The sequence below is a fragment of the Chiroxiphia lanceolata genome, chromosome 15 (genome assembly GCF_009829145.1).
Source record: "Chiroxiphia lanceolata isolate bChiLan1 chromosome 15, bChiLan1.pri, whole genome shotgun sequence".
Classification (NCBI taxonomy): Eukaryota; Metazoa; Chordata; class Aves; order Passeriformes; family Pipridae; genus Chiroxiphia; species Chiroxiphia lanceolata.
The window spans coordinates 15,227,805-15,254,710 of NC_045651.1; the positions used below are offsets into that span (position 1 = coordinate 15,227,805).

The 26,906-nt window shown below is 42.5% G+C and overlaps 1 protein-coding gene across 5 annotated transcripts in view; it reads left to right on the plus strand.

The window, feature by feature from the left end:
• Positions 1 to 26,906, plus strand: part of COL23A1 (collagen type XXIII alpha 1 chain) — a 176,205-nt gene that overhangs the window by 106,334 nt on the left and 42,965 nt on the right. For all 5 annotated transcript variants that reach the window (XM_032702989.1, XM_032702992.1, XM_032702988.1 and 2 more), the window contains exon 3: positions 19,297 to 19,341. In XM_032702989.1, the coding sequence (XP_032558880.1) occupies positions 19,297 to 19,341 (45 nt within the window). The remainder of the gene's footprint in view (positions 1 to 19,296; positions 19,342 to 26,906) is intronic.

Sequence of the window (26,906 nt, forward strand, 5' to 3'; positions counted from 1 at the left end):
AGTAGAAAATGGGACACATCAAAAAGATGCAGGGAGATAAATTTCAAGCAATCTGAAATTAATTCAGAGGTCCCGAGGATTCCTCACTAAGTGCCCAGTATTTTGCTGAAATGCCAGCATCGTTTTTCTTTCCAATTTTGTTTTCTCTCTGAGCCATATCTATTGCCTTTGAAGTAGCTGCAGCTGAGGCCAGAATTTGTGATTGTTGGGAAACCAGCAGTTCTGAGCAAGGAAAAGCCTTTGTAGTCTGTTCACAGGCAGAGCAAGAGGGTAGGCAAATATTTTTTCTTTTAATTAATATTATATTTCCAAGCCTCCAGCATTTGGTCCTCAGCTTCAGCCTTTGGTTGCATCAAAATGCGTGGTGCAATATTAAAAGTCAGTTGGCCACCAAGCAAAGACCTTCCTGGTCAAAGAGACCTGACAGGGAGAGTTTCCTCCATGCTCCTGTATTGTCAAATGGTTTAGGTTAAGGATTACAAGTCATGGGCTAAAATTTGACTGGCTTTGAGATGCAACACATTGCTTCTTCTGGGAGTTGTGTTGGTTATTTGGAACTGTGGTTCATGTCAAGAAATCAAGCCTTGGTTAAAACGCATTCAACACTTCCATCGAGTTCTAATAACAGGAATTGTGAGCATTAAGGCTCTAAGCAATATGTGCTCGTTGGGATTGCCACTGGTGTGTTGTAGCTTCTCCCGGTTCCCAGTTCTTAACCTCATGTCCACAACTGCTAACCTGGAAACACCTTTGGATGTGACTGACACAATTCCTGTTGTCACGTGATTTTCAGTGACATAGTGAGAACAAGTGAGTGTTGTGAGATACATCAAAAAATAAAGCCAGTATTAAATCACATACAGCAGAAGTTGGTGTTGCATAGCACAGATCCTGCCATAACAGTGCTGCTGTTACAAATGGAAGCTGAAACTAATACCATCCCTTCCAGGGATTTAAAGATCACCACAGTTTCCTGTGATTTTTACGTGTTCCTTTCAATTAATTTCAAAAGAAAGGACTACAAAAATTCAAATACAAACCAGTCTGGATGTCATCTGGAATTTATTTGACCTCTTACATTGGCTCTAGAAGAAATCATAAACAAATAAACAAAACTTCTTTTCTAAGATAAAAAAGGCACTTAATTTAATAAGTAGTTTAAAAAACAATTTGGAACTTAGTGGGGGAGGTTGTATGTGGCACAAAAAAAGGAAGGAGCACATTTCATTTTAATGGGGATGCTGCCAGTTCATGATGGTATGAACCCCCTGTCCAAGGCATGAAGAAATTCCTGTTGTGCTGAGCACTCCATGGCTTCAGGGACCCGTGTTCCTTAGGCTAGTGAAGTTTGCATCTTTATATGGAGGGTTGGGATGTTTGAGTTAAAAAATAGTTAATTGGTTTCGGAGGAAGTAAAATTTTAAAGCCACTATTTGGAAACGACATATTTCTTCCCCAGCCAGCCCCGATAGTCCCCAGGTACTTTAAATCTATGTGATGATCATCAGGGTTTGTTTTTTGTTTGGTTGGTTTTTAATTGATAACTAGCCTTCTCTACCTTTAAAAAGGTAACTTTTATTTGGACCCAAATATACAGTTTGGGGCACAGAGGAGCTCCTGACTTTTCTCATAAGACATGGTCCCAGTTCTCTCACCATCTCTCCCAACACTACTCCTCCTTCCCATGAGTCGCCACTGTAGATGGATAAAATGTGCTGCTAGACATAAAACAAGAAAAATATTTGTTTACTCTGTGGCAGACATCTGTTTAGGATGCCGTGAAAATCTAAGTCTTATAGTAGTTTTGCAGATGTTTTTTGTACGTGACTTTTTCTTGGAAACCATGTGTGTTAGGAGGCACGAGTTGGGCTCTTTTCCTTCGGTGTCTTTGTCCAAGATGTTTGAAGGAGGAGGGACAGAGGAGCATTGCCAATGTTTGGTCAAAATGAGGACCCATTTGGACTTGAGCCACCAAAAAGGTTTTTTCCTGGGCATATACTGGGACACTCAGTGTGAGCTGAAAAAAAAAAATCTTTCCTCCCTTCTAGGAAAATGTGGAGGAAACTTCAAGTGACCTGTACAGAAGTGGTGGAGCACGTCTAGAAACAGGTCTTTGGTTTTATGCAGAAAAACTGTTTTGAATGGTCTGAAAAGAGCTGGTTTGGTGGGATTCATTTGCAAATCTCTAGTGCATCATGAGGAAAAGGGGCTCCCTGAGGCGTAATGGTCGCAGGGCAAGGCAGGTTCCCCTCCAGGGATAAACATGAGCTCACGTTCAAACACTTACATATTTCTATTAAGATAATTCAGCCAACAAAACATATATAGCCAAGGGTGATAGAAATTGAGGAATGTGGACTTTTTCTTGGCAGCTCGAGTTTGGCTTGGAAGCATTTCAGGGGAGGATTAAATCTCCCTGCTCAGCGGGTCAGGGTTGGGGTAATGGGCGAAGGCAGAGGTTGGGATACGGCTGAACTGGGGATTAGTGCGGCACGACGGCGGGTCTGGGGCTGCTGGGAAAGAGGATGCAGATGGAAATATGTCAGGCATCTTTCAGACGAGGCGTTTCCAAACGAGCTGTGGTATTTTCAGGAATTTTGTGCCTGGGAGTGAGGGGAGATGGATGACAGAGCTGCTACCTGTGCTCAGAGCAGGGTTCTGTCCAGGGTAAGGTGGGAAGTGAGAGTGCTCCAGGCTTGTTCAATCCTGCTTTGTTTGCTTAGTGGGGACTCAAATACCTGAAGTCAAACAATGAAAAATGACCTTTGTGCCCTGACATTGTTTGCTTTGTGAAATGATTCATTTTATCATTAGTTTGCTGGGTTTGTACAATATGCACATTGTATGCAAATGAGTATGGTTAAACCAGTGTCAAACAGGCTTACATTTGAGACAAGTTAATGTTTCTCTTGGCAGTCCTGATATCCTTTGTTCCTTATGTGCTGAATTAATTTCTTCTGCTGGCTCTTGCTCCCTGCATATGGCCCTGGTGACTGAGGGACTTGCTGAAAGGGCTCTCCCTTTTCACTGGGCAAGGTGGAAATTCCTCAGGTTTTGCAAAAAATGCACATCTGAGGCATGACATCTTCTGCAGAGCTTCCAGGGCAAGTCAGGAGACCAAAAACAAAGGGTGAAGTTAAACAGTTTGTGGTATGAAGCTACCACAAGCAAAACAAAACTGGCCTTGACCTCGTGTTTGGGTATCTCGGGATTGACAGGCAGGCTGTGCCAGGAGGCTCAGTGCTGGGATGTGGGATGGATCCAGAGTGGTGACTCGGTGCTGTGTCCTCTTTGCCTTGCTGCCATAAAATCCAATAACAGAGTTTTAACCAAAATGCAGGGTGCAATCACCCAGGCTCCTAATGCAAACTGTAATTTCTGGATGCATGGCTGCAAATCTGGACTTCATCCACTGTCAGCAAGAGCTAAATCCAGAGACAATGCTGGTGTGTGCTGCACTCAGTGTGGGTGTTAATGGCCTCTTAAACTGCGGGCAGGGCCAGCAGCACTTCAAGAATGAAGTGTCCCAGCCATTTTTCAGGTTGTCACAGTGGTTCTGCTTAAACATCCATTAAAACAGGTTCAAGTTTGGGTTCTGGTGTAAATGAAGCCCTTGGGGTTTGTGCAGGTTGATTCAGGGGTTGTATGAGCAGCAGGTCTTTGTGGCCCTATAAAATGCTTGATTTCAATGTATTTAAGTACTGAAGGGAGAGTGTCAAGAGGATGGAACTGTGAAACAAATTTTCTTAATATGTAATCAAAACTTCCCATGGTGCAGCTTGGGACCAAACTTGGAGGTTTTTAGTGGTCTAAATGGAGGCATTCACACATCCCAGGGCATGTCCACAGCAGAACCCCCTGGGTGGGACCAGGGAGGTGGTGATGCAGGAGCAGTACTGGAGGAGAAGGGGCTGCTCAACATATGTGCACAAGGGATTGGGGCTGAACCCATCCATTATTCTTGTGTTTATTTCTTATTCCATCAACTTAAGTTGTGTTTCTGGCGTCTGTTTGTTTCCTTTGGGCAGTTTTAGTTATATTAGTGTAAATATTTTCTAGTGATTTTCAAGTGTCCAGTTTACTTTAGTTTCTTGCAATTTCCTGCTGTAGTTTAAAACAATTTTTTTTTTTTTTCTAAAAAGGCATAAGATCACCCTTCCCATAAGCACAAAACTCTTCTTTTTCAGGCAAAAGTTGTACCTCTGGAATTTCAAAGGCGCTTTTTCATGATTTGAGAACTGAAAAAAAGAGGTGGCATCTATACCACCGAGTGAATTCTCCTTCATGGTTGTAAAATGGTAGAGTAAACCTGTTGGAGTCCCTTCTGCTGGAGTTAATGACCATGGGGAGATTTATGATCATACTCTAGTTGTTGTTTATCCTGTTCTTTATACCATCCGTTCCCTGTTGAAATTAATTTTTTTGTTGTTGTGTATCTATATCTGATAGAATGTCTTTGGAACAGTTGTCTTGTGTGCTTGTGCTCTGCAAAACACATAAAAAAATAAAATTCTCCTGGTTGCCATAACGGAAATAACATAATAAATTCTCAGAGTGAGCCATGGTGAATTTCTGTAATCTGGGACTCTATTTCTCTTTTTTTTTTTTCCCCCCATTGTGAAGGTGCTCTTTTTACTAACTGCTTTCTAGTTTCCAATTCAGTTTGTGGACAGATGAGAGCTGGCTCGTGCCCTGGGCTGCTCTACTTCTGCACAATTAATTTTTCTTGCACCCACATGAGCAAGGGCTGGATCTTATTTATTTCACCAAAGCGAAATTTTCAATATGAGAACAATTAATAAATGATTATGGAAAAGAAATTCGACATTCATTCCCCAACCCCTGTAAATTAGGTAATTGCCTTCTCCAGAGGGAAAGGAATTGGCAGAGGTTTCACAGGGAACTGCTGAACTGTGGTATTTGTTTGACATGTTTCAAACGGTTTAGCAAGCAAAATCAGATTCAAAAGGAAAGGGGTTTGTCAATCAGTCAGCTTGTGTTGGGCTGTTGGTGTCCCCCTGTCAGTCAGAGCAATAACAGCTTTCGGAGGGGGTTGAGGAGTTTGCTGGAGGGAGGAGGAGAAGCAGCTGCAATAATTTTGGGGGTTTTTTTAGACATTCCAATTTTATACAAGTGACACATAGTTTCTTGGAGGGTCTGATTTATTATTATATATTTATTATATGGATTCAGGCAGAGTGTTTGCAAAATTTACTCTACTCTGTGGTATTGCAGCAAATGTAAACACACATAATTCAACAGCCCCAGAAGAAAACAAAGGTGGGAAATCGCCTTTGTCGGCAGCGGGAGGGATTTAGAGAGAGCTGTGAAAAGGAGAGGAGAGACAGAATTGTGACTGAGAGTAAGATTTGCTTTCATCTCCAAGAGGAAGTCTATGGGTCACTTTTGAGGGAAATAGAGATGAAGTGGTGCCAGGGCTTAGGGGAGGCTTGTGGCACATTGGATGGTGCCCAGCATCAAACTGGCCCTGGGGAAGGTGCCACGGGGAGTTCCCTGGCTGGGATGTGGGGTGCAGGGGGCCATCAGGGCTGACCCCTGCAGCAGCCAGCTCCTTCACTCAGCTGGAACTTGTTTGAGCTCCAAACACGAGTAAAAAAGATAAGAAACAGAAACATCAGCAAGAGAGACGTTTGACAGCCAAGCTGTGCAGAAACCAGATGTCCATTCTTCATAGCTTGCTTTCACCTGGGAAACAAAGGTTCTTGCACCTCTGCCTCAGGGTGAGGGAACACCTCCCTCCCAAACAAAAGTGTGGTTTAGGGGACATTTTAGTTATGGTTTCAGTGGGCTTCATGGCTATGGATCTGTGCAGCCACTCCCATGTATGTGGCAGTGATGTAGAACATGACCTAAGATTCCCATGATGTTCCTCAACAGCATCCCCTGGGCACAGGATTTCTTGTTCACCAGTTCAGCAGATGTCATTTCTCTGTGTCAGATTAATTTAGGGTCATTTTTTCCTGGTGGCAGAGCACTGTGTGGTGTGAAATACCTGCTCTGTGCTGTATGGCAGCGTTGTCCCACGCCACAGGCTGCCAGAGGCAGTGGGAATTGCAGGGGATTCACAGCTGTGGATGGGGCTGACTGGGTGTAGCACCAAGATAACGTGGACATGTGGTTGCAAAGCAAAATGTGCTTTGGTAATTTACTGGCTTTGTGGTCTTTCTAATTATCTGGAAAATCCAAACAGAACGAATTCTGAGACTGAGTGGTTTGGGGGAAGAGGGGGGAAAATACCTTTTTTTAATTATTTTAAGTTCTTACATCAGTTCTACAGATCTGTATTTTTTTCTATAAAACCCTGTTGGATCTATAGGTATTTCTACTCTTAGGGAAAGAATTCTTGGAATGTTTTCTAACCCCTACAATGAGTGGAGATGGGATTTGGTTTCACCTTCAGACTGGGCTCCATTGCTCAGCACTCCCTAAATCCCTCAAAGTCTCATCCTGTAACACAAACTGGTTGTGTATCACTCAACTAGGGATGCAGTAAATGCTGAAAGGCTGATTATGAATATTGATTAATAATCAAATGACAACAACCCAATTCTTGGCAGAATGAGCCACATGTCACAGAAAATTTTAATCTGTGGGGAGAAAAACAGCATCTGAAGCAGTGGTTTGAAAACATTATAATCCTGTGACTTCTACCAACATGGTTTTTCCTTCTTTTTTCCTGCTTTCAGTGTTAATTTCCATCTGTTACTCTTCAGTATGTGGATAACTGCCCTTCCAAAGGCTTCATTTATCTCCATTTCACAATTCAGTGGCAATATATCTACATTCACGCAAGACTCCCAAGGTTTCTACTTGAAATACTTTTAGATCCTCAGGTGAAATTACATCCAGTATATCAATAGTGTAAAAGTGTATCCTGGAATCCAGAAAACAAAATTGAAAGCAGGAGATTTGACTTATTGTGTTGCATTTTAAATCCAGGTCTGATTTTAGTTACAATCTTGGCAAGGTGCAGCAATAGGCATTGTATATTAATCAGTATGAGATGAAGGCCAACCCTGCTGCTTCACTTTGGGGAGAGACCTGCCATCTTCTACTGCCTTTCAAGAGCAAGGTAGGCTTGGAGAGTTAGTAGAAATCTTTGTACACTACCTGGAGATATGACTAGGAAATAAAAATGATAAAATGCTTCAACCCAGTCGAAAATTGACATATTTTGGAAGTGAAATCTTACTCTTTGATTCTGTTTGGCAAATCTTTCGTTCCCTTGCCGTGCTGTACCAAAAGGATGTGCTGTCTCTCCTGTGCCCAGGCATCTGCATCTTTGGTCCATGTGATCCCACCACTGCACTTGTCCTGAACACCAAAGCAAAAGAAAGTCAGATGCTTCTTATGTTTCCCTTTCAAATGTCTTTGGCTTGATTTCCTTCTTCCACCAGGTTTTGCACTGTTTTTCCCAAACTTGGACTCCTTAAAATACAAGTGGAAACTGATGGTAGTATCCGAACTTAGTAACATATTGGATAGCTTTGCACAGAATAATTGCCTCTCTCTTTTCATCTCATCTCAGTGGTTAAAGAGCAACAATACCTCATCTCCTCTAAACCTTTGAACCTTTCCTGGATATCGTTTGGTAAATTAAATTGGCAATCCAGCATTTGTTTAGCTGATCTCTAAAATGCACAGATGATAAAACTCAAGTGTCTGCAGGTAAAAATTTGCACCTTGGGATTGTCAGAAATAATTTAAATTTTCCATTTGATCCTCAAGATGCTTTTCACTATTAAAAAACATGAACATCTCCCACACTGCTGCCTTTCTATCCTATTGAACCTCCTTTCTTACTTTAAAACGGGAAAGAATAGGTTTAGCTGTCACGTCAGAAGATTTATAAACCTATTGCTTTATAGACAACTGAAACTCTGGAGCTGAAAATGGTCTATGTACCTCTGAAAGATGCATTTGGGTAAATGGTAATGAGTTATACACCTGGAAGAAGCAGCTGAGCAAAGTCAGTCACTTCATTATGGCTTTTGCAAGACTGGTGAGCCTGACGCAGCCAAATAAACCAGACTGGTCACCGAATGAGATGCATTGAGTAAGCAGATGAGCCATGGTTGCACAAATTACGGTGTTCATTTGGGGAACTGGTGAGTTTAACATGCACTTTCAGAGCTCCACAATGTACCTCACACCTCAGAAAGCCTTCAGCTGAGCCGTGTGCTTGGAAGCAGCTTTTGTGCAACGCACCGGCCCAGAAGATGATTTTGGGCTACAATGAAGTTGTTACTGAAACATTTCCCAGATGTGTGAGCAGTATATCATCTCCTCTTTGCACTTCAATAGAAACAACCATTGCCACTGAATTCTGGGCCAGAGCAGGCCTCAAACACAGTAGAAAGGGGTTGTAACAGAGTTTGCCTTTGCAAATTTGTGCGTATTGGCTCATGCCATTGCACTAATTGGGCCTGTTCCCCACCTCCGAGGCATGGCATGTGCCAGAGAAGTGTCAGCAGGCTTTCTGCTCTCTCAGCCATGTTTTTCTACATGCTGATACACCTCTTTTTCTTGTCCTGATCTTCCTACAGCTGTTTCATTCTCAGTCTCATTGCCAACCATATGCTTTAGCATCCACATTCCCAGCCTGGAGTGAGCTCTCCTGCACCCTGACTCTGGTCCCTGCAGCCTGGACTGGGCTGGGCATGGGCAAAGGGAGGTTTCATGTCTCTGTAGCCAAGTATCTCAGGTTTGAGTTGTCTTATCTTCTGCTGGAAGTTGTAATTAAATTCTGGACTACTCTTTTATACTTCAAGGGGCTGCCCATGGGTTTGTGCAACTATTGTCCATGCCCAGCATGAAAGTGATGGTGCTCTTTGATGTTATTCTGGTTTTGCTTTTTTTTTTTTTTTATTAATCAATTCCTCTGCATGTTAATTGAATTCAAACTTGACAGGGATTAGCATTATGGCTGGAAGCCTAATTCTTTAAATGGAGACACATATGTTGCTCTTAAGTTAGTCATTAATTGCTTTTATTTATTAGTGCTTATAAGTGTGGCCATTTAGACCTCACCTGGCAATTTTAACTGCAACTGCCTCAGCATATTTTTGTGCTGGAAGCTGTGCAATGTAGGTTAGGTACACAGCAGTAAAAGGGATTATATTGTTTTGATCATTCACACTTGCTGCAGGAAACACTATTCTTTCTAGGGAGTGAATATGACTGCAGCACGTGCTGTTTCTGTCTATATAATGGAAACTATGTTTTTCATGAGAGTTTATGTATTCCTTTGTTGGAAGGATCTGAGATGGGTGGGAAAGCAAACTGTTTACACACAGTCAATCTGGTGTTTGCCCAAGGTCAGCAGGGAGAGAAGACACTTGTACTTTAATTATATGCTCAGTTAAAATGAGGAGAAGGTCAATAATTAAGTCTTTAGCATGGTGAAAACTCAAAGTCTAAATATGGCATTTTAACAAACAACAAAACCCAAGTGTTTTTTTTAAAAAAATACTTCTTTTTTTCCCTCTGCATCTCTTCTGTAAAAATTTTTCATCACTGATTTCATTGCATTATCAGGACTCAAATGAGAAACACTGCTTATGAGCAAATATAGCATCTGAATGTGGGCCAGGAATTCCTTTTAGAGTATAAGCTTTTGTGTGAAATAAAAGCCAAACAGCTGCTCACAACTTAAGTCTGAGTAAGTGATCTAATACTATTGCTCTGGTCTCAAATTTGAGGCTAAATTGTTTCTTTGCCAAAGACCTCGTGCCAACCTACCTGGTCCCAATTTGTGAGAACAAAGTATATTGTTTCTGCTGCTCTGGGACTGAAATCACTTAATTTGCCATTTTTTTTCCATTATAATTTCTACCCTGATGTGTGAAACATCCACAAGATTGAGAACTCAACTTCTCACCTCCAGTCCTCCAGGAGATATCTCAAGTAGGAATATCCTTGCAAGGCTGGTCTGACATGATGTGTAGGGATATTATATTGCACTTGAAGGCTGTCTCTGACCATTAGTGTAATTGGTTTTTGATTGATTTTGCTCTTTTTTTTCCCCTCAGATCTTCTGTTCTCATTCTTGATCTCCTGCTTCTGCTTTGCTCTTCATCAGCTGCTCTCCAGGCTTTCCCCAGGACACCCTCCCAGTGTGTGAAACCTCTTCCCAAAGGATGACAGTGAGACCACCAGGGACTGAACTGGAGACCCTTTTCCAAGCATTAGCCATGATTAAGCCTTTTGGCAACAAAACTTCCCCAGTCCTCAAGAAAAAGCTTAATTTTTGACAAGGCAGATATCCCAAAATAATTTTGAGTAGAGGTTTCAAAGGACTTTGGATGCTCCTCAACACAGGAGATAACCAGAAGCTGTAAGTGGAGCAACTTAATTTTTCAGTTGTCCAGTTCCTCCTCCAGACAACCACATTTGGACTGTGTTGGAAGGACAGAGGAATGTTTCAAATAACTAAAAAATATTGTGGCCCTGTGGCATTTAAATTTAGACCACTGACTTTGATGCTTCAGGAAAAAATACCACCAAGAAGGGGGAACCTTTCTAGCTATGAAAAAGAAAATATTTCCTACACCCTGTTAGGCACAGACTGTATCTCTCAAATATACAGTTATGCACTTGCCCTTTCACTGAAGGTTATGATTTCCAAAGAATTTGAGTTGTGCTGTAAATATACAGTTAGACCTTATGTTCCTGTAAGACTTACTGCAAACATATTAGCAGAAGGGAGAAGAAAAACCCATAGGCCAAAAATGTCCTGTCCTCTCCCATGTTGGTGACTCCCTCAGCTTTTACCCAGAAAAATTTGGGGTGGCCCCAGCCTTGTTCATCATGAGGCAAAATTGAGATTTACGTGCTCGTTCTAAAAATTTCTTATTTTAATAGAAACTAAAAATAAGGACATTTGAGGCATACGTGTGTTGTATTTACAAGTTTACATTGTTACTGAGATTTTATTCTACCTAAAAGAGAAAGGACTTTATTTTCTCTTCTTTTTCCTTGGTCAGCAAGTCTCTGCTTGTGGATGGTCTTCTTTCTTCTTGTGACATTTGGGGACATGGTTTAGGGACTTGGCAATGGTGGGTTAATGGTTGGACTTGATGATCTTAGATGTCTTTTCCAACATAAATGAGTCTGATTCTTAAATGAAACTGCCTGTTGGATAATTCAGGCAGTGTGAATTCACACACCAATTTCATTTTGGGGGTTTGGGAGAAGGATTGTTTGTGTCCATCTTCCGTCACTTAATTCTGTTGAAATTCCTGGTGTGGGAGTTTCACTGGATGTTTTATATGGGGTAAAATTATTTTGAAACAGCCATGTTAATATCCATAGTTTATAGCCATTTACTTGTGTGACACTGCTGTCATTGTGATAAAAGGAGGTGATGTTTTGTTTTGTGCAGCTTTTACTTATGTATAACAAGGCTTCATCCTCGTGGAAGGGATTTTGCTGTTTGGGTTTTGTTTCACCAAGATGTGCTCTTTCCCTGTCTTTTGAAGCATATGGCATCATGTAGCCCTGGTCAAGGGTTAATGGAGGTAATGGAAAAAGAAACAGCTCCAGAAGCTCACTTCGTATTTGTTTGACAGGGTATTCCTGATCTTGCTGTATAAAGATGATGATGCTTGTGGAGGAACGTGTAGAAAACAAGATTTTTCTTACAAACGTGGAGGAAATGTCTCCTACATGCAGGAAATTTGGAGTGGAGAGAGGGTTACACAGGAGAAAAGTGTTTCTTTTGAAGACTACAGGAGGAAGAATTTAACCAGGGTTTTTTAGAGATGCTGAAATTGTGACATGTAAGTGCAGTGTTGGATGAGTTTGGAAACAGGAAAACTTTGATTTTTATGTTGGATTTGATTTGTAATGCATAAGCAAAATCTGTTGGTGATATTATTGTGCTGTGGTTGTGGGCTTGCTCTTAGGATGGGCTTGGCCCTGTCCCTTGGATGCTTTATGGTTTGCACATGGCAACTTGTGCTCTCCTTCATAGGAAACTGGGAAACAATGAGGGTGGGAAATCCTGCCAGAAGGGACATTATCCACAGAATATATCTGCAAGTGTGAGAATAACATTTAAATACAAAGGATGTGATTTTTTTGCTTAAAGTCTCTAATATAACTTCTACATACACTTGTAATCTAAAGTTAGCTGGATCTTCTCTAGATATCCAAGAAACCACATTATTCAGCTGCTCTCAAAGTCCTTACTTGCTGTTTTCTCTTCTCAATTTTTGCATATTGAAAATGACAAAGAGTATTTTATTTTTTCTCTGTGGGATCTTGGCTCTGGAATGGCTAATTCTCATTGTAGATAAGACGCATTAGCTCTGAGTACTTCCGTGCTCCGAAGATGCAATTCATCAAAACCCAAGTACTTTGTGTCAGATCTGAATGTTTCACAAAAGATTTTGTAATCCAACATGTCAAACTTGTTTAAATGTGAGATTGTAACTGAAAACTGAAGGAAGCAATAAGTGCTTTGTTATCTTGCTTACCTTACAGAAGTGTCTTGCAGTTCTTGGGGAAAAAAAGGAAATTACCTTATTTCTGCAAGAAATGCACAACTATCTCATGTTGGAGAGCTGCTCCTGAGATGTGCATCTGCTTCTTGTGTTGGTAAACAGGATGATATTTCATAGAGGCAGATTCAGTGATCATCTCTGTCTGACGAATAAATCTATTGGTGGTGATTTCCTGATTCTTTCCAGAGGTGACTTTGTGTTAGTAATTATTTGAGCAGGAAAATAGTTTACAAATGCTCTCTGAGAAAGCAGACCTTGAGGGGATTCTCTGGCTCATCTGTTCTGGGCAGTGATGCTTTGTTACCTAGTGCTGAAGATAAAAGGATGATGAATTTCAGTCAAACGCTACTGGAGGGGGCTCCAGGGTGAGTTTGGCATCACTTCTGTTCCCCAGCTCTATCACCACAAGGATTTCTAGCTTATGTCCATAGAAGGAAAAGGAGTTCTGTGTTCATTTTCCAGATTCATGTTGATACAACCATACCTAACCAGTAAATCTCAGAAAAGAAGGGACTGAGACCCGAATGCCTTTTTTTATCTTTCTAAGTGTTTTAAGCGTGCAGGAGCACATGGGGACGATGAACAGAGCTGGTCACTGTTCTCATAAAGAAACATGAAACCAAATCTGTGTGCGTGTTTGTGCACAGACACTTTCTGAAAGATGTTCAAAGTTCCCATCTCTGTCCAGGGCTCGTACTGGAGCAGCTGCCTCGCTGCAGATGTGGGAAACTGAAATCTGCCACGAAAACTTTTTTTACCTTGCATATAGCAGTTCCCACAGCTGCCAAAATATGCATCCTCTTGTTTTAAAAATAGAGGGGGGGATATGCTGAAAACATCTGCTCCTGCCCTGCGCTGCAGCTGTGCCAGTGTATTATCTGGAAATGGCCTGAGTAAGACCAGCCATAACAAGAGGAGAAAAATCCCATGTTTGATGTAAGTGCAATTGTGGCTTTATTCCAGTCACTTCTTAATTTATATCTCAAATTCAGTTTATCTTCGTGCCCTGGTGACTAAACAAAAGAGCTGTATGCACTTGACTGTTTGAAGAAACTGTCTCTGGGTGTGGGAAAAAAAAAAGAAAAAATGGTTGAGGGGTGGGGGAGGTGGAATCCAGAGTATGGAGCGAGTGGCACCATCTCAGTTGTTTTAAATGGAGCATAATCAGTGCTTCAGTTTTGGTGGGTGTGAATGTATCATTTCACTCTTTGAATGAGCTTTTGAATGAGCAATTTTACTGTTATTTCTTTTACAATATGCATCCACCCAGGGTAAGAGGGGACTTCTCTGGCTACAGTTAAAAAAAACCACTGAAACGCCCTCAATTTGTCACTGGTCATGAAATGCTGTGTCATATTGAGTTAATACACCTTGGGTGCAGGTTTTGTTGGTGCTGAGGAATGTTAAATTTGGGAGTCGGATTTGCTCTACTGAATCTTGTTGGGGCAGTTTAAGACACCCCCCAGCTGTGCTCCCCATCTCCTCCTGGATATTCCTCATTTTAGCTTAGCTCTAGGTAAAGCAGAGTTTGAGGCTGTATACCCTTAGTGCTGAGGTCCTGAGGTGATTTAGTCAAAACATGTTTTAAATACTGCCCCTTTATTATCCCAGTAATAACAGCAATATTCCAGTTTGGGTCCTGGAGCAAATGCTTTGTTCCCTGAGGTTGATGCATTGCGAGGAGGAAGGTTGTGTGAGTCCCTGCTCAGAAAGACTATGTGAGGGTATAAGAAGGAAAACAACTTCTTGCTTCTTTTGTATCTTGAAAGCAACTGGATCACCTATGGACCTGCAAGGAGCTTTCCCCAGCTGACAGCTAGAGGTTGCTTTCTGGGTGGCTTTTTCCTAACACAAAAACGTAGCCCAGGATTTCAGAGAGCTTTTGGGGCACTTGGGCCAAATTTGAAATGAATCTAGATATTAGTATTTTGTTTTATTTGGAAAACTTCTGTGGACTGTAGGTGCTGCATGTTTCCAATCTGCCTCTGGTATTTGCTTTGAATCTTTGGGCCTGTTGGAATCCAAAGCCAGGAAGGTTCACGCAAAGTGTTGTGACCCAAAACTGTTTAATCTCAGATCTGTGGTCTCGGAGCCGCAGCCTGACTTGGATACCTGATGAGTATCAGCTGAGCAAGCATCTCAGAATCTGACTTCTGCCCATGAACCATAAACCTTCTCCCCAGGGAACAAGAAAGTAAATTGGCCTTTGTGCAGGAGCAGCCAGCTAGACCGGGGCCATGGTTTCCTCGTGCTCAATACCAGACCCCACGGTGCTGTGCTGCAAAGTTCTCCTTCCTTCTAAGTGAAGCCATATGAAAACAAAACAAAAAAAAAAATCAACTTTTCTAAGAGTGGCTGAACCAACCAATTTGTTCAAGCTATTCTTCTGGTCGATTCATTCTTAACTGAAAAAACACTGATTATGTTGAAAGCAACTTGAAAAATGCCAAAAGGGAAGAAGGGGAAACAAGTTAAACCATTCCAAGCTCACAAAAAAAAAACCACCCCAAAATTAAATGCAACCAGGAGTGGTGTAAACAATGGTGTAAAACTTAATAGCGTGTTAGAGCACAATATGTTAGATATGAGCTCCTCTAGAAAATAAGGCCCTAAAAGTAACCTTAACATTTATCATCGAGAGGCCGCAACATGATCAGCTCACTGTGTTGTGCTTGCAAGGGGAAAAAACCCCTCAGATTTAAGGATCCAGTAAGATAGATCTTCATTTCACTTGGCCAAGGTTTATACTTGAATGCTGTTTCTAGCTACTTTGGATCAACATATCCAAAAATTAAGTGCCCAAGCAACACATGGCTTGAAGGAAGAGATGTGCCCTGTCATGGTACATGTCTGTGTGTACATTCTCAGTGGAAAAGGGTGATGTGTAGGAGAAATGTAAAGGAAAAGCACAAGCTGGTGCCACAAGTTCTTGGGTAAAATGTGCTTTACTGGCATAGCATTTAAAAAGCAGTGTCTGTACTCAGTGGGGTTTTTCTGGGCTGTGGTACCAGGCTCTTTCTTAGCAGCACTGTGAACTGTCCTCAAGGAACATTGGTTTGCCTTGTGCCCAACAGGAATTTGCCCAGGCAACAGTTTGGCCATGCAACTGAAGGGATGGGAGGCAACAATGCAGCCTCTTAACCACGGGAACATGGGTTAAGGACCAGACTTCCTTTAATTACAAGGGGTAAAGAGACAATAAACACATGTACCATAGACCTGTTTTCCCAGTGTTGATGGAGTACAGTGCTCATCAAGCAGCCCAATTTGTAGTTACCCAATTTGCAGTGGGTAAATTAGTTCAAACAAAGGTTATTTACTGCACTGTGGACAATTACATGGGCTTGGCTTTTGTCAATATTTTGTGTGAGCTACAAAGTGATGTTGATTTTTAATATTTCATTTACTTGCCCACGGTAGATGACATAAGTGGCTGCTACCCAGCAATTGAGAGTCTGTTTGTGAACTTTCTACCTTGTAGAGGTAGAAAGCTCTGAGAAGCTATTATTTAGATGCATCCATCATCTCTTCCTTATAATATTTTCAAATAGCAACATATTTCATTGTCTTTCTTTGGGTTTGGGTTACTAAATCTGTCATCTTACTGGAGATCTTATGGTGTTGTCAGAAATTGCATATTATGCCCTGGATTAAGATTGTTTAGCTTGAACGTGACAAGTTGTTTAAAAATAGACTGTGTTATGCTTTGTATTCATTCTGCTCTCCAAAACTGCCTTTCATAACAATGTAAATAAAGGACTCCCAGAACTGATACAGTGGAGCTGGCACAGTTTGGAGAAAAGACTCGGCTATTGCCAAATTGACTTTAATGCAACATAAATCTTAATTACATTGAACAAGCATGAGGCTGCAAGGTCTTGGGAGATGGAGTCATTAGGTAACAGTTTACAGTGAACATTTAGCTTCAAACAAATTCTCAGGCCTCCTTAATTTGCTTTGTAGTCTCTTAAAGGGGTTGTTTCAATTGGAAACCAGAGGTTTAATATGGATTCACTTTATGCCCAACTCATTTAACAGTATCCAAAGTTGAGCGCCCAGAATAGGCTAGAAATTGCTAAAATAATAATTCCCAATTGTGCAGACAATTGACTTACAAGGTTGCAGATGATATTAATGACTCCTGGAGCTGGGAGCTCTGTGTCCTTCTGCTCACCCACATCTGCATCACAGGACTGAGACTTGCAACTCTTGCCCAAAGTAGATACTGGGTATGATGTTCTTTCTTTTAATCCCCACTAAGATTTCTCTCCTCAGACATGTTTCCTAACCCAGCTACTAAATGGCAGCAGGTTTCTAGATTTGATTTCTAGAACACGTCTCTCTTTTTTTTTTTTTCTCTCTCTCTTTTACCAGATTGCTTTCAGGTAAAAACAAGTAAAACAGATGAGAATGGATTTTTAGCTTTTCCTCTCAACTTTGGTTCTCTCACACTTGCCACAAGCAATATCTCTGAAATATATTTTTAATTCCATGTGCTGCACCCATTTTACAGATTTTCTTGAGCACTGTAGGGAAAATTCACAAGATCGTAGAGTGGGTTGGATTGGAAGGGACCTTTAAAGATTATCTACCCCAATCCCCCTGCAATGAGCAGGGACATCTTCAACCAGATCAGGCTGCTCAAAGCCCCATCCAGTCTGACCTTGAATATTTCCAGGGATGGGGTATCTACTACCTCTCTGGACAACCTGTGCCTCTGTAGGCAGGAGTCAATTTTTCACTTGTGGCGTGAAGTATCAAGAAATCACTTAAACTTTAAAAAAACAAACAAACAAACAAACAAAACCCAAAACCACAACAAACCAGGATTAAATTCCCTTTTTATACAGCATGTTTGGTTCCTTGCAGGTTTCTCACATTCTCAGTTGAATGGCTCCAACCTGAGCCTCATGTGGGAGCTCCCTGCATTAACCGTTTGACATCAACCCTCCTTTAAATTGCCTCAAAGCATCGCTACCAACTCATTACTCACTTGTTTAAAAACTTGGCCTCCCTCTCCTACACCTTCATTAGGACATTTCCTCCTCCCTAAGAAACCCCCTGTGCTTTCTGCCTGCTGCCAGCAGAAGAGGTAAAGAAAATGGTTATGAGCGAGCCACTCTAAACACATCCAGGAGGAGTCTGTTGAAAGCCAGGGAAGGATTAAGCAAAGCTGGTGTTTAAAGCAGCCTCCACACCCCAAGGGAGGCTGAAGGCTGCTGGGGCTTGGGCTCTGCCTGGGGGTCAGACCTCCACAATTAGCCAGGAGGGAGGTGCAGGTAGATGGACTTTAATTGCTCAGTCTCATCTGGTGTTTAAGGTTGGAAAAAGTGCTTCATCAGAATCGTGGTTGTTCTCCATAGTAGCTTGACTTCAGGATGGAGGGCAGTAAACCTTTCTCCTGGGTGTAATGTGGTTTCAAGAATTAGAGTGCAAATATGCTTCTTTTTTTTTCTTTTTTCTTTTTTTTTTTTTTTTTTTTTTGTTATTTTGCCTCACCCATAGAAACTTGTGAGGAGGTCAATTAGGGATTTACAACAGGCACTTCTACCAATCCCTTGAGAAGGCACCTGGGGCTTCTGGCTGCAAGTTGCCATTTCCATAGCAAGGGACCAAGTGGGGCTTGGGGTTCTCACTGCAGCCCCTGTGAGGGCAGGGAGTCTGCTGGAACTGGGAAGGGGGAGTGCTGGACAGTGTATCCAAACTTTAAAGTGCAAAACTCCAGCCCACAGCTGAAATTCCAGTTGTTGGAGATGCAGTTGCACATTTGGGCACAGAACTCTTTAAGCAACAGGGGAGATTCTGATAGGAGCACAGAAATATTTAATAGTCTTTGTTTGTCATCCTTTTCCAGCAGAGAGGAGAGGGAGCAGTGTAGTTTCCCAGATAAAAAATGAGCCCTTGCTTTTTGTTAACGTTGCTGTCACTCAGCAAATGCTCCACCAGAGCTGGCTGACCTGCTGCACAAGGGTACAAAAAGTGGCTTTTTCTTCCAACCTGGCAATGCACGTGTTGTGGGAGAGGGAATGCTGCCAGGTCCCAGGGAGGGAAGCCTGGCTGCAACACATGGACATAAAGGACATGGTGTTATGGCTTTGTCAGGGACCTGGATGTTCTATGTGTGCTGGAGCAGTGTTCTGCAACTGTGTGTGTTGTTTGAGTGCCTTTTTTCCTTAATTAAGGGTATTTTGTTATTTATGGTACTTTATAAATCCCTTGGCCATTGCTTCCCAGAAGGGTAAGAGTACAAGCAAGTTTTACATCTGAAACCTGGGTCTAAATTCATAAATGTATGACCAGATCTAGGCTGTGTCAGCTGTCTGCACTAAAAACATTTCTGGCTCAGACAATGATTAGTACCAAAAGGTTTAATTTGGTACCTTGCTTTAATTCTTTAGCCATTGTGATTTCCCAGCCAGTTACAGGCATTTGCAGCACTCAGGGACTGCACAGCGCTGCCACCCACTCTGCAAAGTTTTTTTTCCATAATTTTGAAGCATGTAAGACATAGTTCCCTCTGTGGGCAATACCAATAACTTCAAAACCTGCTTCCCAGCTTGCCTAGGAGCCTGACCTTGGCTTCTTCACCAAAATTCTATATGTTACGAAAGAGTGGTATTTAAGATGTGCAGCCTACTGATTTCTTGGTAGTTGGGAAAGGTGGGGAGACACGAGGTGGGCTGGATCCAAAGGGAAGGACGTGTGGTGGGTACTCTCCTGAACTCTGCCCATGGGGCATCACTAACCCCGTGCTCTCTGCTCCCCACAGGCCCTCCAGGGAGGAGAGGGAAGCCCGGCCGGCGCGGAGAACCCGGTGAGTGTCACCTTGTCCCAGCAGAGTCACTGAGGGCCCCGTGGGTGGTACTGGAGCCTTTTAATAATGACACTGGTCACCTTCATCTAATGGGCTGTGGAACTGAGGCTTCCCACGTCCCTGTGTGCTGGATATGAAGGTTCCTATAAAAACTAAAATAATAAATGAAAACACTAAAAAATAAAGAAAGGAAAACAAGCAAACAATCAAAACAAACAAATCCAACTCAGAACACCCACTGTTGCATATTTTATCCATCCTTCCATTTCTCCCTTGCAGCATTCAGCCCTGTTATTGTCCCATCCAACATTGAAGAAGGACTGTGAATTAACACACAAACAGAGAACCCTCCAGCCATTTTTAGGTGGGAGGTGTGCTCTGGCTTGTTCTCTGCTTGTGGACGTGTCTATACATTGCCTGCTGGCCATATGATGGATGGTGTCAGCATTTCAGAGTCAGGGGTAACCAAACCTCAGCCACCTGAGCATCAGTGTGCCCTCACACTGGGTGAGGCTGCAGAGCAGCCTTGCTGGGAAGTTTTATTTGAGCTGACTGTTTAATATTGTGTCTCTGTCACTTCAATGTGTCTGGTGGGGGTTTGTATTTTTTCCCCTGTCTTGTGAAATGGGAAAGCACCAACCCCCTTTCAGCTGGGGAGAAGTGCTGTTTACATTCTGCTGTAGGGTCTGACTGGTGTTGGAGAGGGGAGAGATGCAGTTGGTGTTGCTCTTTCTAAGGAGTCAGTCAGACAGGGATGTGCCTGGAAAGCCACACAGTTTGCAACTCTCTCTGTGTGAGAGAAAACAGCAGATTAAATTGTCCACTTCTCTGCTCTTGGGTTCCTGAATATGGAGAGAAGGAATGAGGACCAGGTAGATTTTCATTTAGCAAGGAAGATGATTTTGTTCTCTGCTCCCTCTTACTATAGAAAATACATGCCTGGGTTTTCAAAGAGTGCAGCTCTGATCACTAATATTTTAAACAATTTTTTTTAACTTTTGGGGAAAGGAAATTGAGGGGTTTTGTGCTGCACACCAGCAGCATGTGAACTGGTGGATTGACTTCCATGGAAGGCAGGCAGGCATTTCCCTTCCACTGATGGTATTTCAGTGCATTAGGTGTTTTGTGAGATATTTTTGTTCCTGAAGCATCAGGGATTTACTCCTGGCTAAGGGATGGGTACTGCACTTGTTGGGGGAAAGAGGGGTGTGGATCCCAGCCAGCTTCATTAAAGCCCATTTTCCTTGGGCTGTAGGAATAACCACCAGACAGCTTTGATTCTTTTTTTTTGTTGGCTTTTAGCTGTCACTAATGGCTTTAAAAAGCACAGTGGAGTACAGCATTCAACCAAGGGCAGCTGGAGAGGTCAGCCAATGAATCCAATTTTGTATGCAGGCATTTGTGTAAACGCTGTCCAAGATGTGTCTCTAGTCCATACAACATTCTGGGAGGCAGCGCTGAGCTTGCACACGCCCTTCAATCCCTTCTCCCTGTTTCATCCAAAAGCTTTTGAAAAGCAACATTTGCCCTCGTGCTGTGACATGCCTGCAAATGCCACTTGAGCATCCTTCTGAAGCAGAAAGCTGCCAGAAAGAGCCAGCAAGAAAGAAAGCATTATAAAAGAAACAAAGCAAAAAAAAAAAAACCAACAAACTCCAAACAAAACAAAAAATCGATTATTGACAACAAATGAAAATTCAAACCACCAAATAACTTCTTCTGAACTTCTTTGCAATTGTGGAGGAAAATCAAGCAGGGTGCAGCAGCCACCCCTGTGCACAGAGATACACACCAGTGAAATCCCAGGAATGCAGCTCAGTCCCTGTGGATTGTCCCTCTGCGCTGCAGAGACGCACGGAGAGCAGGAGTCCCGCCGTGTATTGCTCTTGGCTGAGCTGCCAGATGTTTGTTTTTCCAGATAGCTTGAATATATATTCCTATATTTGTTTGAGAACCTGACCACACATAAACCAGGTCCTTGTTCCTTCACTACAGCTGATAAATGTGAATAAAACTTTGTTTGTGCAGCACGCCGGTGTCCATCCCCAGGGACACTGCCTGGTTGGAGCTTCACAGACTCCAGACAAATGCTGTTGGAGAGCCAGAAGGCTCAGCCCAGCCAAGGGGAGCATTTTTTTCTGGCAACTGTTGAAAATGGTCATGTTGAAAAACTTTTTTCTGATTTATATTTAAACTTTCAACTTATATCTCTAAGAAACAAGCAGAGAAACTTTTAAGAGATACTTCTGTCCCTTTTAAATCACATCCCTCCTACTGATTTAAACCAAGACTGAAATTTGATTTTTTTTTTTTTACTGTGATGGATTCAGATTTAAAAAAAAAAAAAATTAATCCAAGAGTTATGTTTCTCTAAACTAAGAATCCATCGTCCTGAAAACATGCTCTCCACCACAGGAAGACATCATACCATAAACCATTTCTGAGGGTGGGGGAAGTTAACTATTTAGATGGTTTGGAAGTGGGGCAAGTCTGGCTGGACGTGCTTCAGAAAGCACTTGTTAAACCATGGGGATGAACCACTATTGCCCCTGGGACCTACTGAGGGCAGGCTGTGGGTTTTGCTGGGGCTCTGACTCTGGGCTTGTCTTCGTTTATTTTGTTGCAGAGAAGCATAAAGGCAACAAGTTTTCCCCAGGGGAAGCCCTGGAGGGCAAAGGGGGGGCCTGTACTAAACCCCAGCCTTCCCCTGGGCTTCCTATGTGGGCACAGTCGTCCCCACTGTCATCCCTTCCCTGACCTCAGACACAAAGATCAAGTACCTGGGGGAGTGTTTCTGCTGCTGTCAGCCCAGCTGAACAAACCAGGGAGTAATTGAGTCAAATGGCTCCATCGGACACATTTTATTTACTCTCTCCATCACCTGGCCCTGTGGGAATCACTGATGCAGCAGTGGAACAGCAGACGTGTCCCAGAGCTGGTCACTGCAGTGACAGTCACCCAGGCATCGCCAGTGTGAAAGAGGTTACTTTTAATAACCAATTATTCCACTGTTGCTACCGTGAGGCCTGGAAACTCAAATCTCAGCCCTGCCAGAACCAATACACAGGTCCCAACATTCTTATTCCTGTACATGAGTGTCATCAGATTTCTTTTGCAGCTGGAAAGTTAAGCACAGCCTTGAAGACCCACGGGCACCCACCCACGGAAATAGCTGGTGTATAAAAAGGAAAACCCATTTTAATACAACTTCACGTGGGATTTTCAGCCTTCTCTGAGTGTGAGGTGGAAGGAAGGTTTTGCAGCACTCGTGGTTGGTGCTGACAGCCAGCCTGCACATCTCAGATACAGTTCTTTTTCTGTGCCAAAGGCAAAAGCAGGTTTAATGTCATGTTTAGCTTATTCTTTCAACGTGACATGTCCCAATGAGGACACAGTTCAACTGCTGGAGTGAGTGTTTGTGAAATAACATGGATTTTCTCCAGGGACCTGGGAGATTTTTCTTCCCCTCTTGCTGCCACCTGGTGCTCTGTGAGTGGGATGGGTATGGCTGTGCAGCCCTCCCTGGGCTCTATGTTTATTTTTTTTAAAGATTGATCCATACTGGGGTGTTCCTAAAGGATGGATGAATCAGACCCAGGATTTGGGAATTTAGTTTAAATATTTGTTCAAAGTCTTTGCATAACTAGCTGGTGGGAGGTGATGCTCGTGTCTCTTGTAACATCACGCTGCTTTCTTCCCCTGGCTTGAAGATTGACCCAAAAACTGCTCTGTACCTCAGAGTATCCCTCAGGATAAAACAGGAGAAAATAGACATGAAATGCTCAGTCTGGAAAGTCTCTGGGTATGTCTCTGCTCTCCTCACATGAAGCAAGAGCTGGTTCTGGACATTAACACCCAAAGCTGATGGCTGTGGTGTTGGGTAGCCCCTGTTTGCATCAACTGTGAACAGCTACAAAATTGCCCTTACAGGTAGGCCTGAGAGGGCAGTTTTTTTAATGAAGTCTAATTTCATTGGAAAATACTGACTTGGCACTACTGCTTGTTTCTGGCAGTAAAAGTTTTGTTTGCAAAGTTTTTCCATTTCAGTAACACTTGTTGGGGGAGTGTGTTGAAACTGCTGAATTGGGATAAAAGTCTTCTGCCCACCACCCATGACTTTTGGTTTCCAAATTTACATTACCCTGCAAATGTTGCTTTAATTTGAACTTCTAAGAAAGTTTTAATTCAAAGGTTTTTTTGGGGTTTTGGGTGGGTTTTTTTTCTTACAACTATCCTGTTTGTACAAATATCCTGGAACAGAGAAGAGTCTAAAGCTTTTTTAAGAAAAAACACAAAGTGATTTCTGTGCAGGGAAATGTTATCTCTCTCCCAGATCTGCATGGACTGAAATCTAATATTTTACACATTAAGATTTACCCTTTTAAACCTATTGGCCATGTGACTGAGCGAACAAGTGCAAATATGGAGTTGTTCTTATTCAGTAAGCACGTGTCTGGGTGTATGTGGGTAAACCATGCAGAAATTTGTATTTATTTGACGTGTTTCACTCTTCCTTGTATTTCTCATACCCAAGGACTTCTTTTTCTGCTGAACTTCAGGAAAAATCTAACTTGTCCCGCATTTAGATTTTTGCCTAGATAGGAGTTAAGAGTTCAATACACAGTGACAAATTATTTTCCTAGACTTTCTGTGACTTCTTATGTCTATAGCAGTTGTTCTCCTTCCTTGTTGCCCATGACTCAGTTACTCCCCTTTCAGCACCCTGAATTAACAACTCTATATGTATGTATATACATACTGCATGTGTGTATAAATATGCATAGCTACATGTTTATATAGATATTTATGTGAGTGTATACATATTGTTTTTAAATTAGCATTTTTTACATCTTCAGGTGGCCACACACGTTTGCTACCTTGGGGATGGGCTCTTTGCCCATTAGGGCTGCAGCAAAGCCCCCTCTGACTCTTCCTGAGCTGTTGGAAAGGTCTGGCTGGTTTTGTTTCCCCCGCCTGGCTCTCCCCTCTCGTGGCAGGAAAGCTTGCATGATGAATGATTTGCACATTTAACAGAAATGATATCTTATCCCAAAATTCCCAAGCTGCAAAAATACTTAGAAATAAAAGACTGTGACCTGTCATTTCCCATATGTTTGTGTACTGCTGGGGATGATGCCACTGTGACCTGCTAGGGCTTTGGATATACAAAATAACATTAATGTTAGTCGATCAGGAAATCTGGGTCATTTATTTTTAATGAGTTTCGATTTTCACCTCCTGCTAGCACAGCTGTCCACGTTCTTAAGGAATCTCTTGGTGTTTCCAAGTATCTCCATCCCTTCCAGGCTTGGGCACTAGGTGTTCACTGCTGGTGAACAGGAGCATCATCCTTCTTCAGAGCAAATCAATCATAGACCAAAATCTGTGTGTTTGCAGATTATTTTCCTTTTCTTCTCCTCTTTCTGAAATCAGCCCCCAAGTTAATTTGTTATGGAATTTTAAATACACAAAGGCCACTTCCAACTTCTATTTGTTATGAGAAGAATTTCTAAGTGGTTTCATTCTTCCTGATTCTCACTAGTCAAAATTATTAGCAGTAAATTCTGGCAAATTTCTCTGAGAAGATCATGCCTCTTATGCAATGTGCCCACACTGGTGAGATGACTGGGTGGGGGGCAGCCCCTGGGTACATGATCAACGTCATTATGTATTGTTGGCTTGCAAAATATTTGACTTTCTTCCATAGGAAACAAGTGTCTTGTGGCTGGGCTGTTGAAAAACGTGTTCTGCAAGCCAGAAAGTGATGTTGTTCCTAGGAGGAGAAGAGATTGGTTCAATAGGTTTCACTTTATGCCTTAATGGAGATTTATCTAGCCCTGTTTCACAGCACAGTGAAAGATTAGTGTAACTCCACTGATGTGGCTGGAGAACATGCCAGGGTCCATACACAGACCTCCCCCCAGTCAACAGTGATTCCTGGATTTGAGAGGGAATCACTTTAAAGGGCACTTTCCTGCACATGTTGGGGTTAAAAACAGTAGCCGAGAAAAGGCAAAAAGGCAACAAATTCCAAAGAGATTATAATTGGTACATGATTGAAATCCCATATTAAAATAATTTCCTGTCTGCTTCTTATTTGAGACTCAGTCTTTGATTTTTCCACAGAAGGGCTTTTGTGGGCAGCTCGGTGTGAGTTAATAAATCGGGTTTATGATTCTCAGTTAATAAACTGGCAGAGAGCCACTGACTTCTGTATTCAGAAGAAATTAAACCAAGGGGAGCGAGTTCAGAGCCTGTGTGAATTTTGGCACTAAAGAAAATGGGCTCCTGACACGGAGGGAGATGTGGAGGTTGTCTCCTACTCTCCATGTGCACTCGCCTGTGGCTGTGTGTGACACTGACTGTGTTCAGGTGACAGACACAGGTTGAGGGGATGGTTCTTGGTTCACTGCCAGTCTTTACTTGGTGCCAGTCCTCATTCTCAAGCTTGTCTTGTTTTTTGGTCTTTGTTTTTTGTTTTTTTTTGTTTTTTTTTTTTAAATTCAACTTAACAATGTTTCAGTTTTAAAACTAATTTTAAAAACCTTGAAAAGGCATTTGCTTGAAATATGCTTCTTGATTAATATTGTTGAATAACCTAGGATGAACAAAGCTGATTTTTTTCCCCCCTTCTATTTTAATTTTCCTCACGTTTTTTCTTTTCTAAGTGTGATTAGCTTCTGGTTTTGATCAGAGCATGAAGAAGTAGAACAGAGCTATAGACTGCCTTGTGAACAGGAGTGCAGTGTGGGTTGCTTTGGATTAGGGTTCAGTGTTCACCTCTGTGTAGCACCAGCCTGGGCAAGCAGAGGGAAAACGATAGAAATTGGGGTGGCAGGTGGTGAAAAGCCCTGCACTGCTGGAGAATATGGGGGAGATATTTGAGTTTTTTCTTCTACTGCCACGAATCACAGTGTCAGACTGTGACACTGGCACCTGAAGTCTCAAGAAAATGTGAGGGGCATTTCCCTGGATCAAAGGCACTGTGCATCAACCCCCTGGCTGCCTCTGGGCATGGCAGAGCCCTTGAGCAGCGGCCACTTGGAAGTGACACAGGACTGTGGGGTTGTGTGACGTTTTGGGGTCAGGGAGTGACAGGAACCAAGCAACAGCAGCATCTGGGATCTGTGGAAGCTGTAACAATGTCCTTGTCAGGTGCCCAATGCACTGCTCCTCTGGCTTTTGCAAGCCTATCTCCCTCTCTTCTTTTACAACCTGAAGACAAAATAAGGTCCATGGTGAAAATATAGTTTTTATTCATAAAAATTTGCATGTTTTTCCAGCCACATCTGCCTGCTTTTTGCTGGCACTGCTCTGTGGTTGCAGGGGATGCCCCAGACCCTCATGTCCTGTGCATGGTCTTGTGGGGGGAGAGGGGATGGCTCTTCATATCCATGAAGCCTGGATGCTTCTGTTTGTAATCCCCAGTCACACTGGAGAAAAGGTGGGAAAAGACTGGGTTTGCACCCCTGTCAGCACTGCTGTGCCAGCAGCATGGGTGAGGTGGTCCTGCAGCAGGAGGATGAAGAGGGTGTTAAGTGCATCTGGAAAGTCATCCCGTGGGA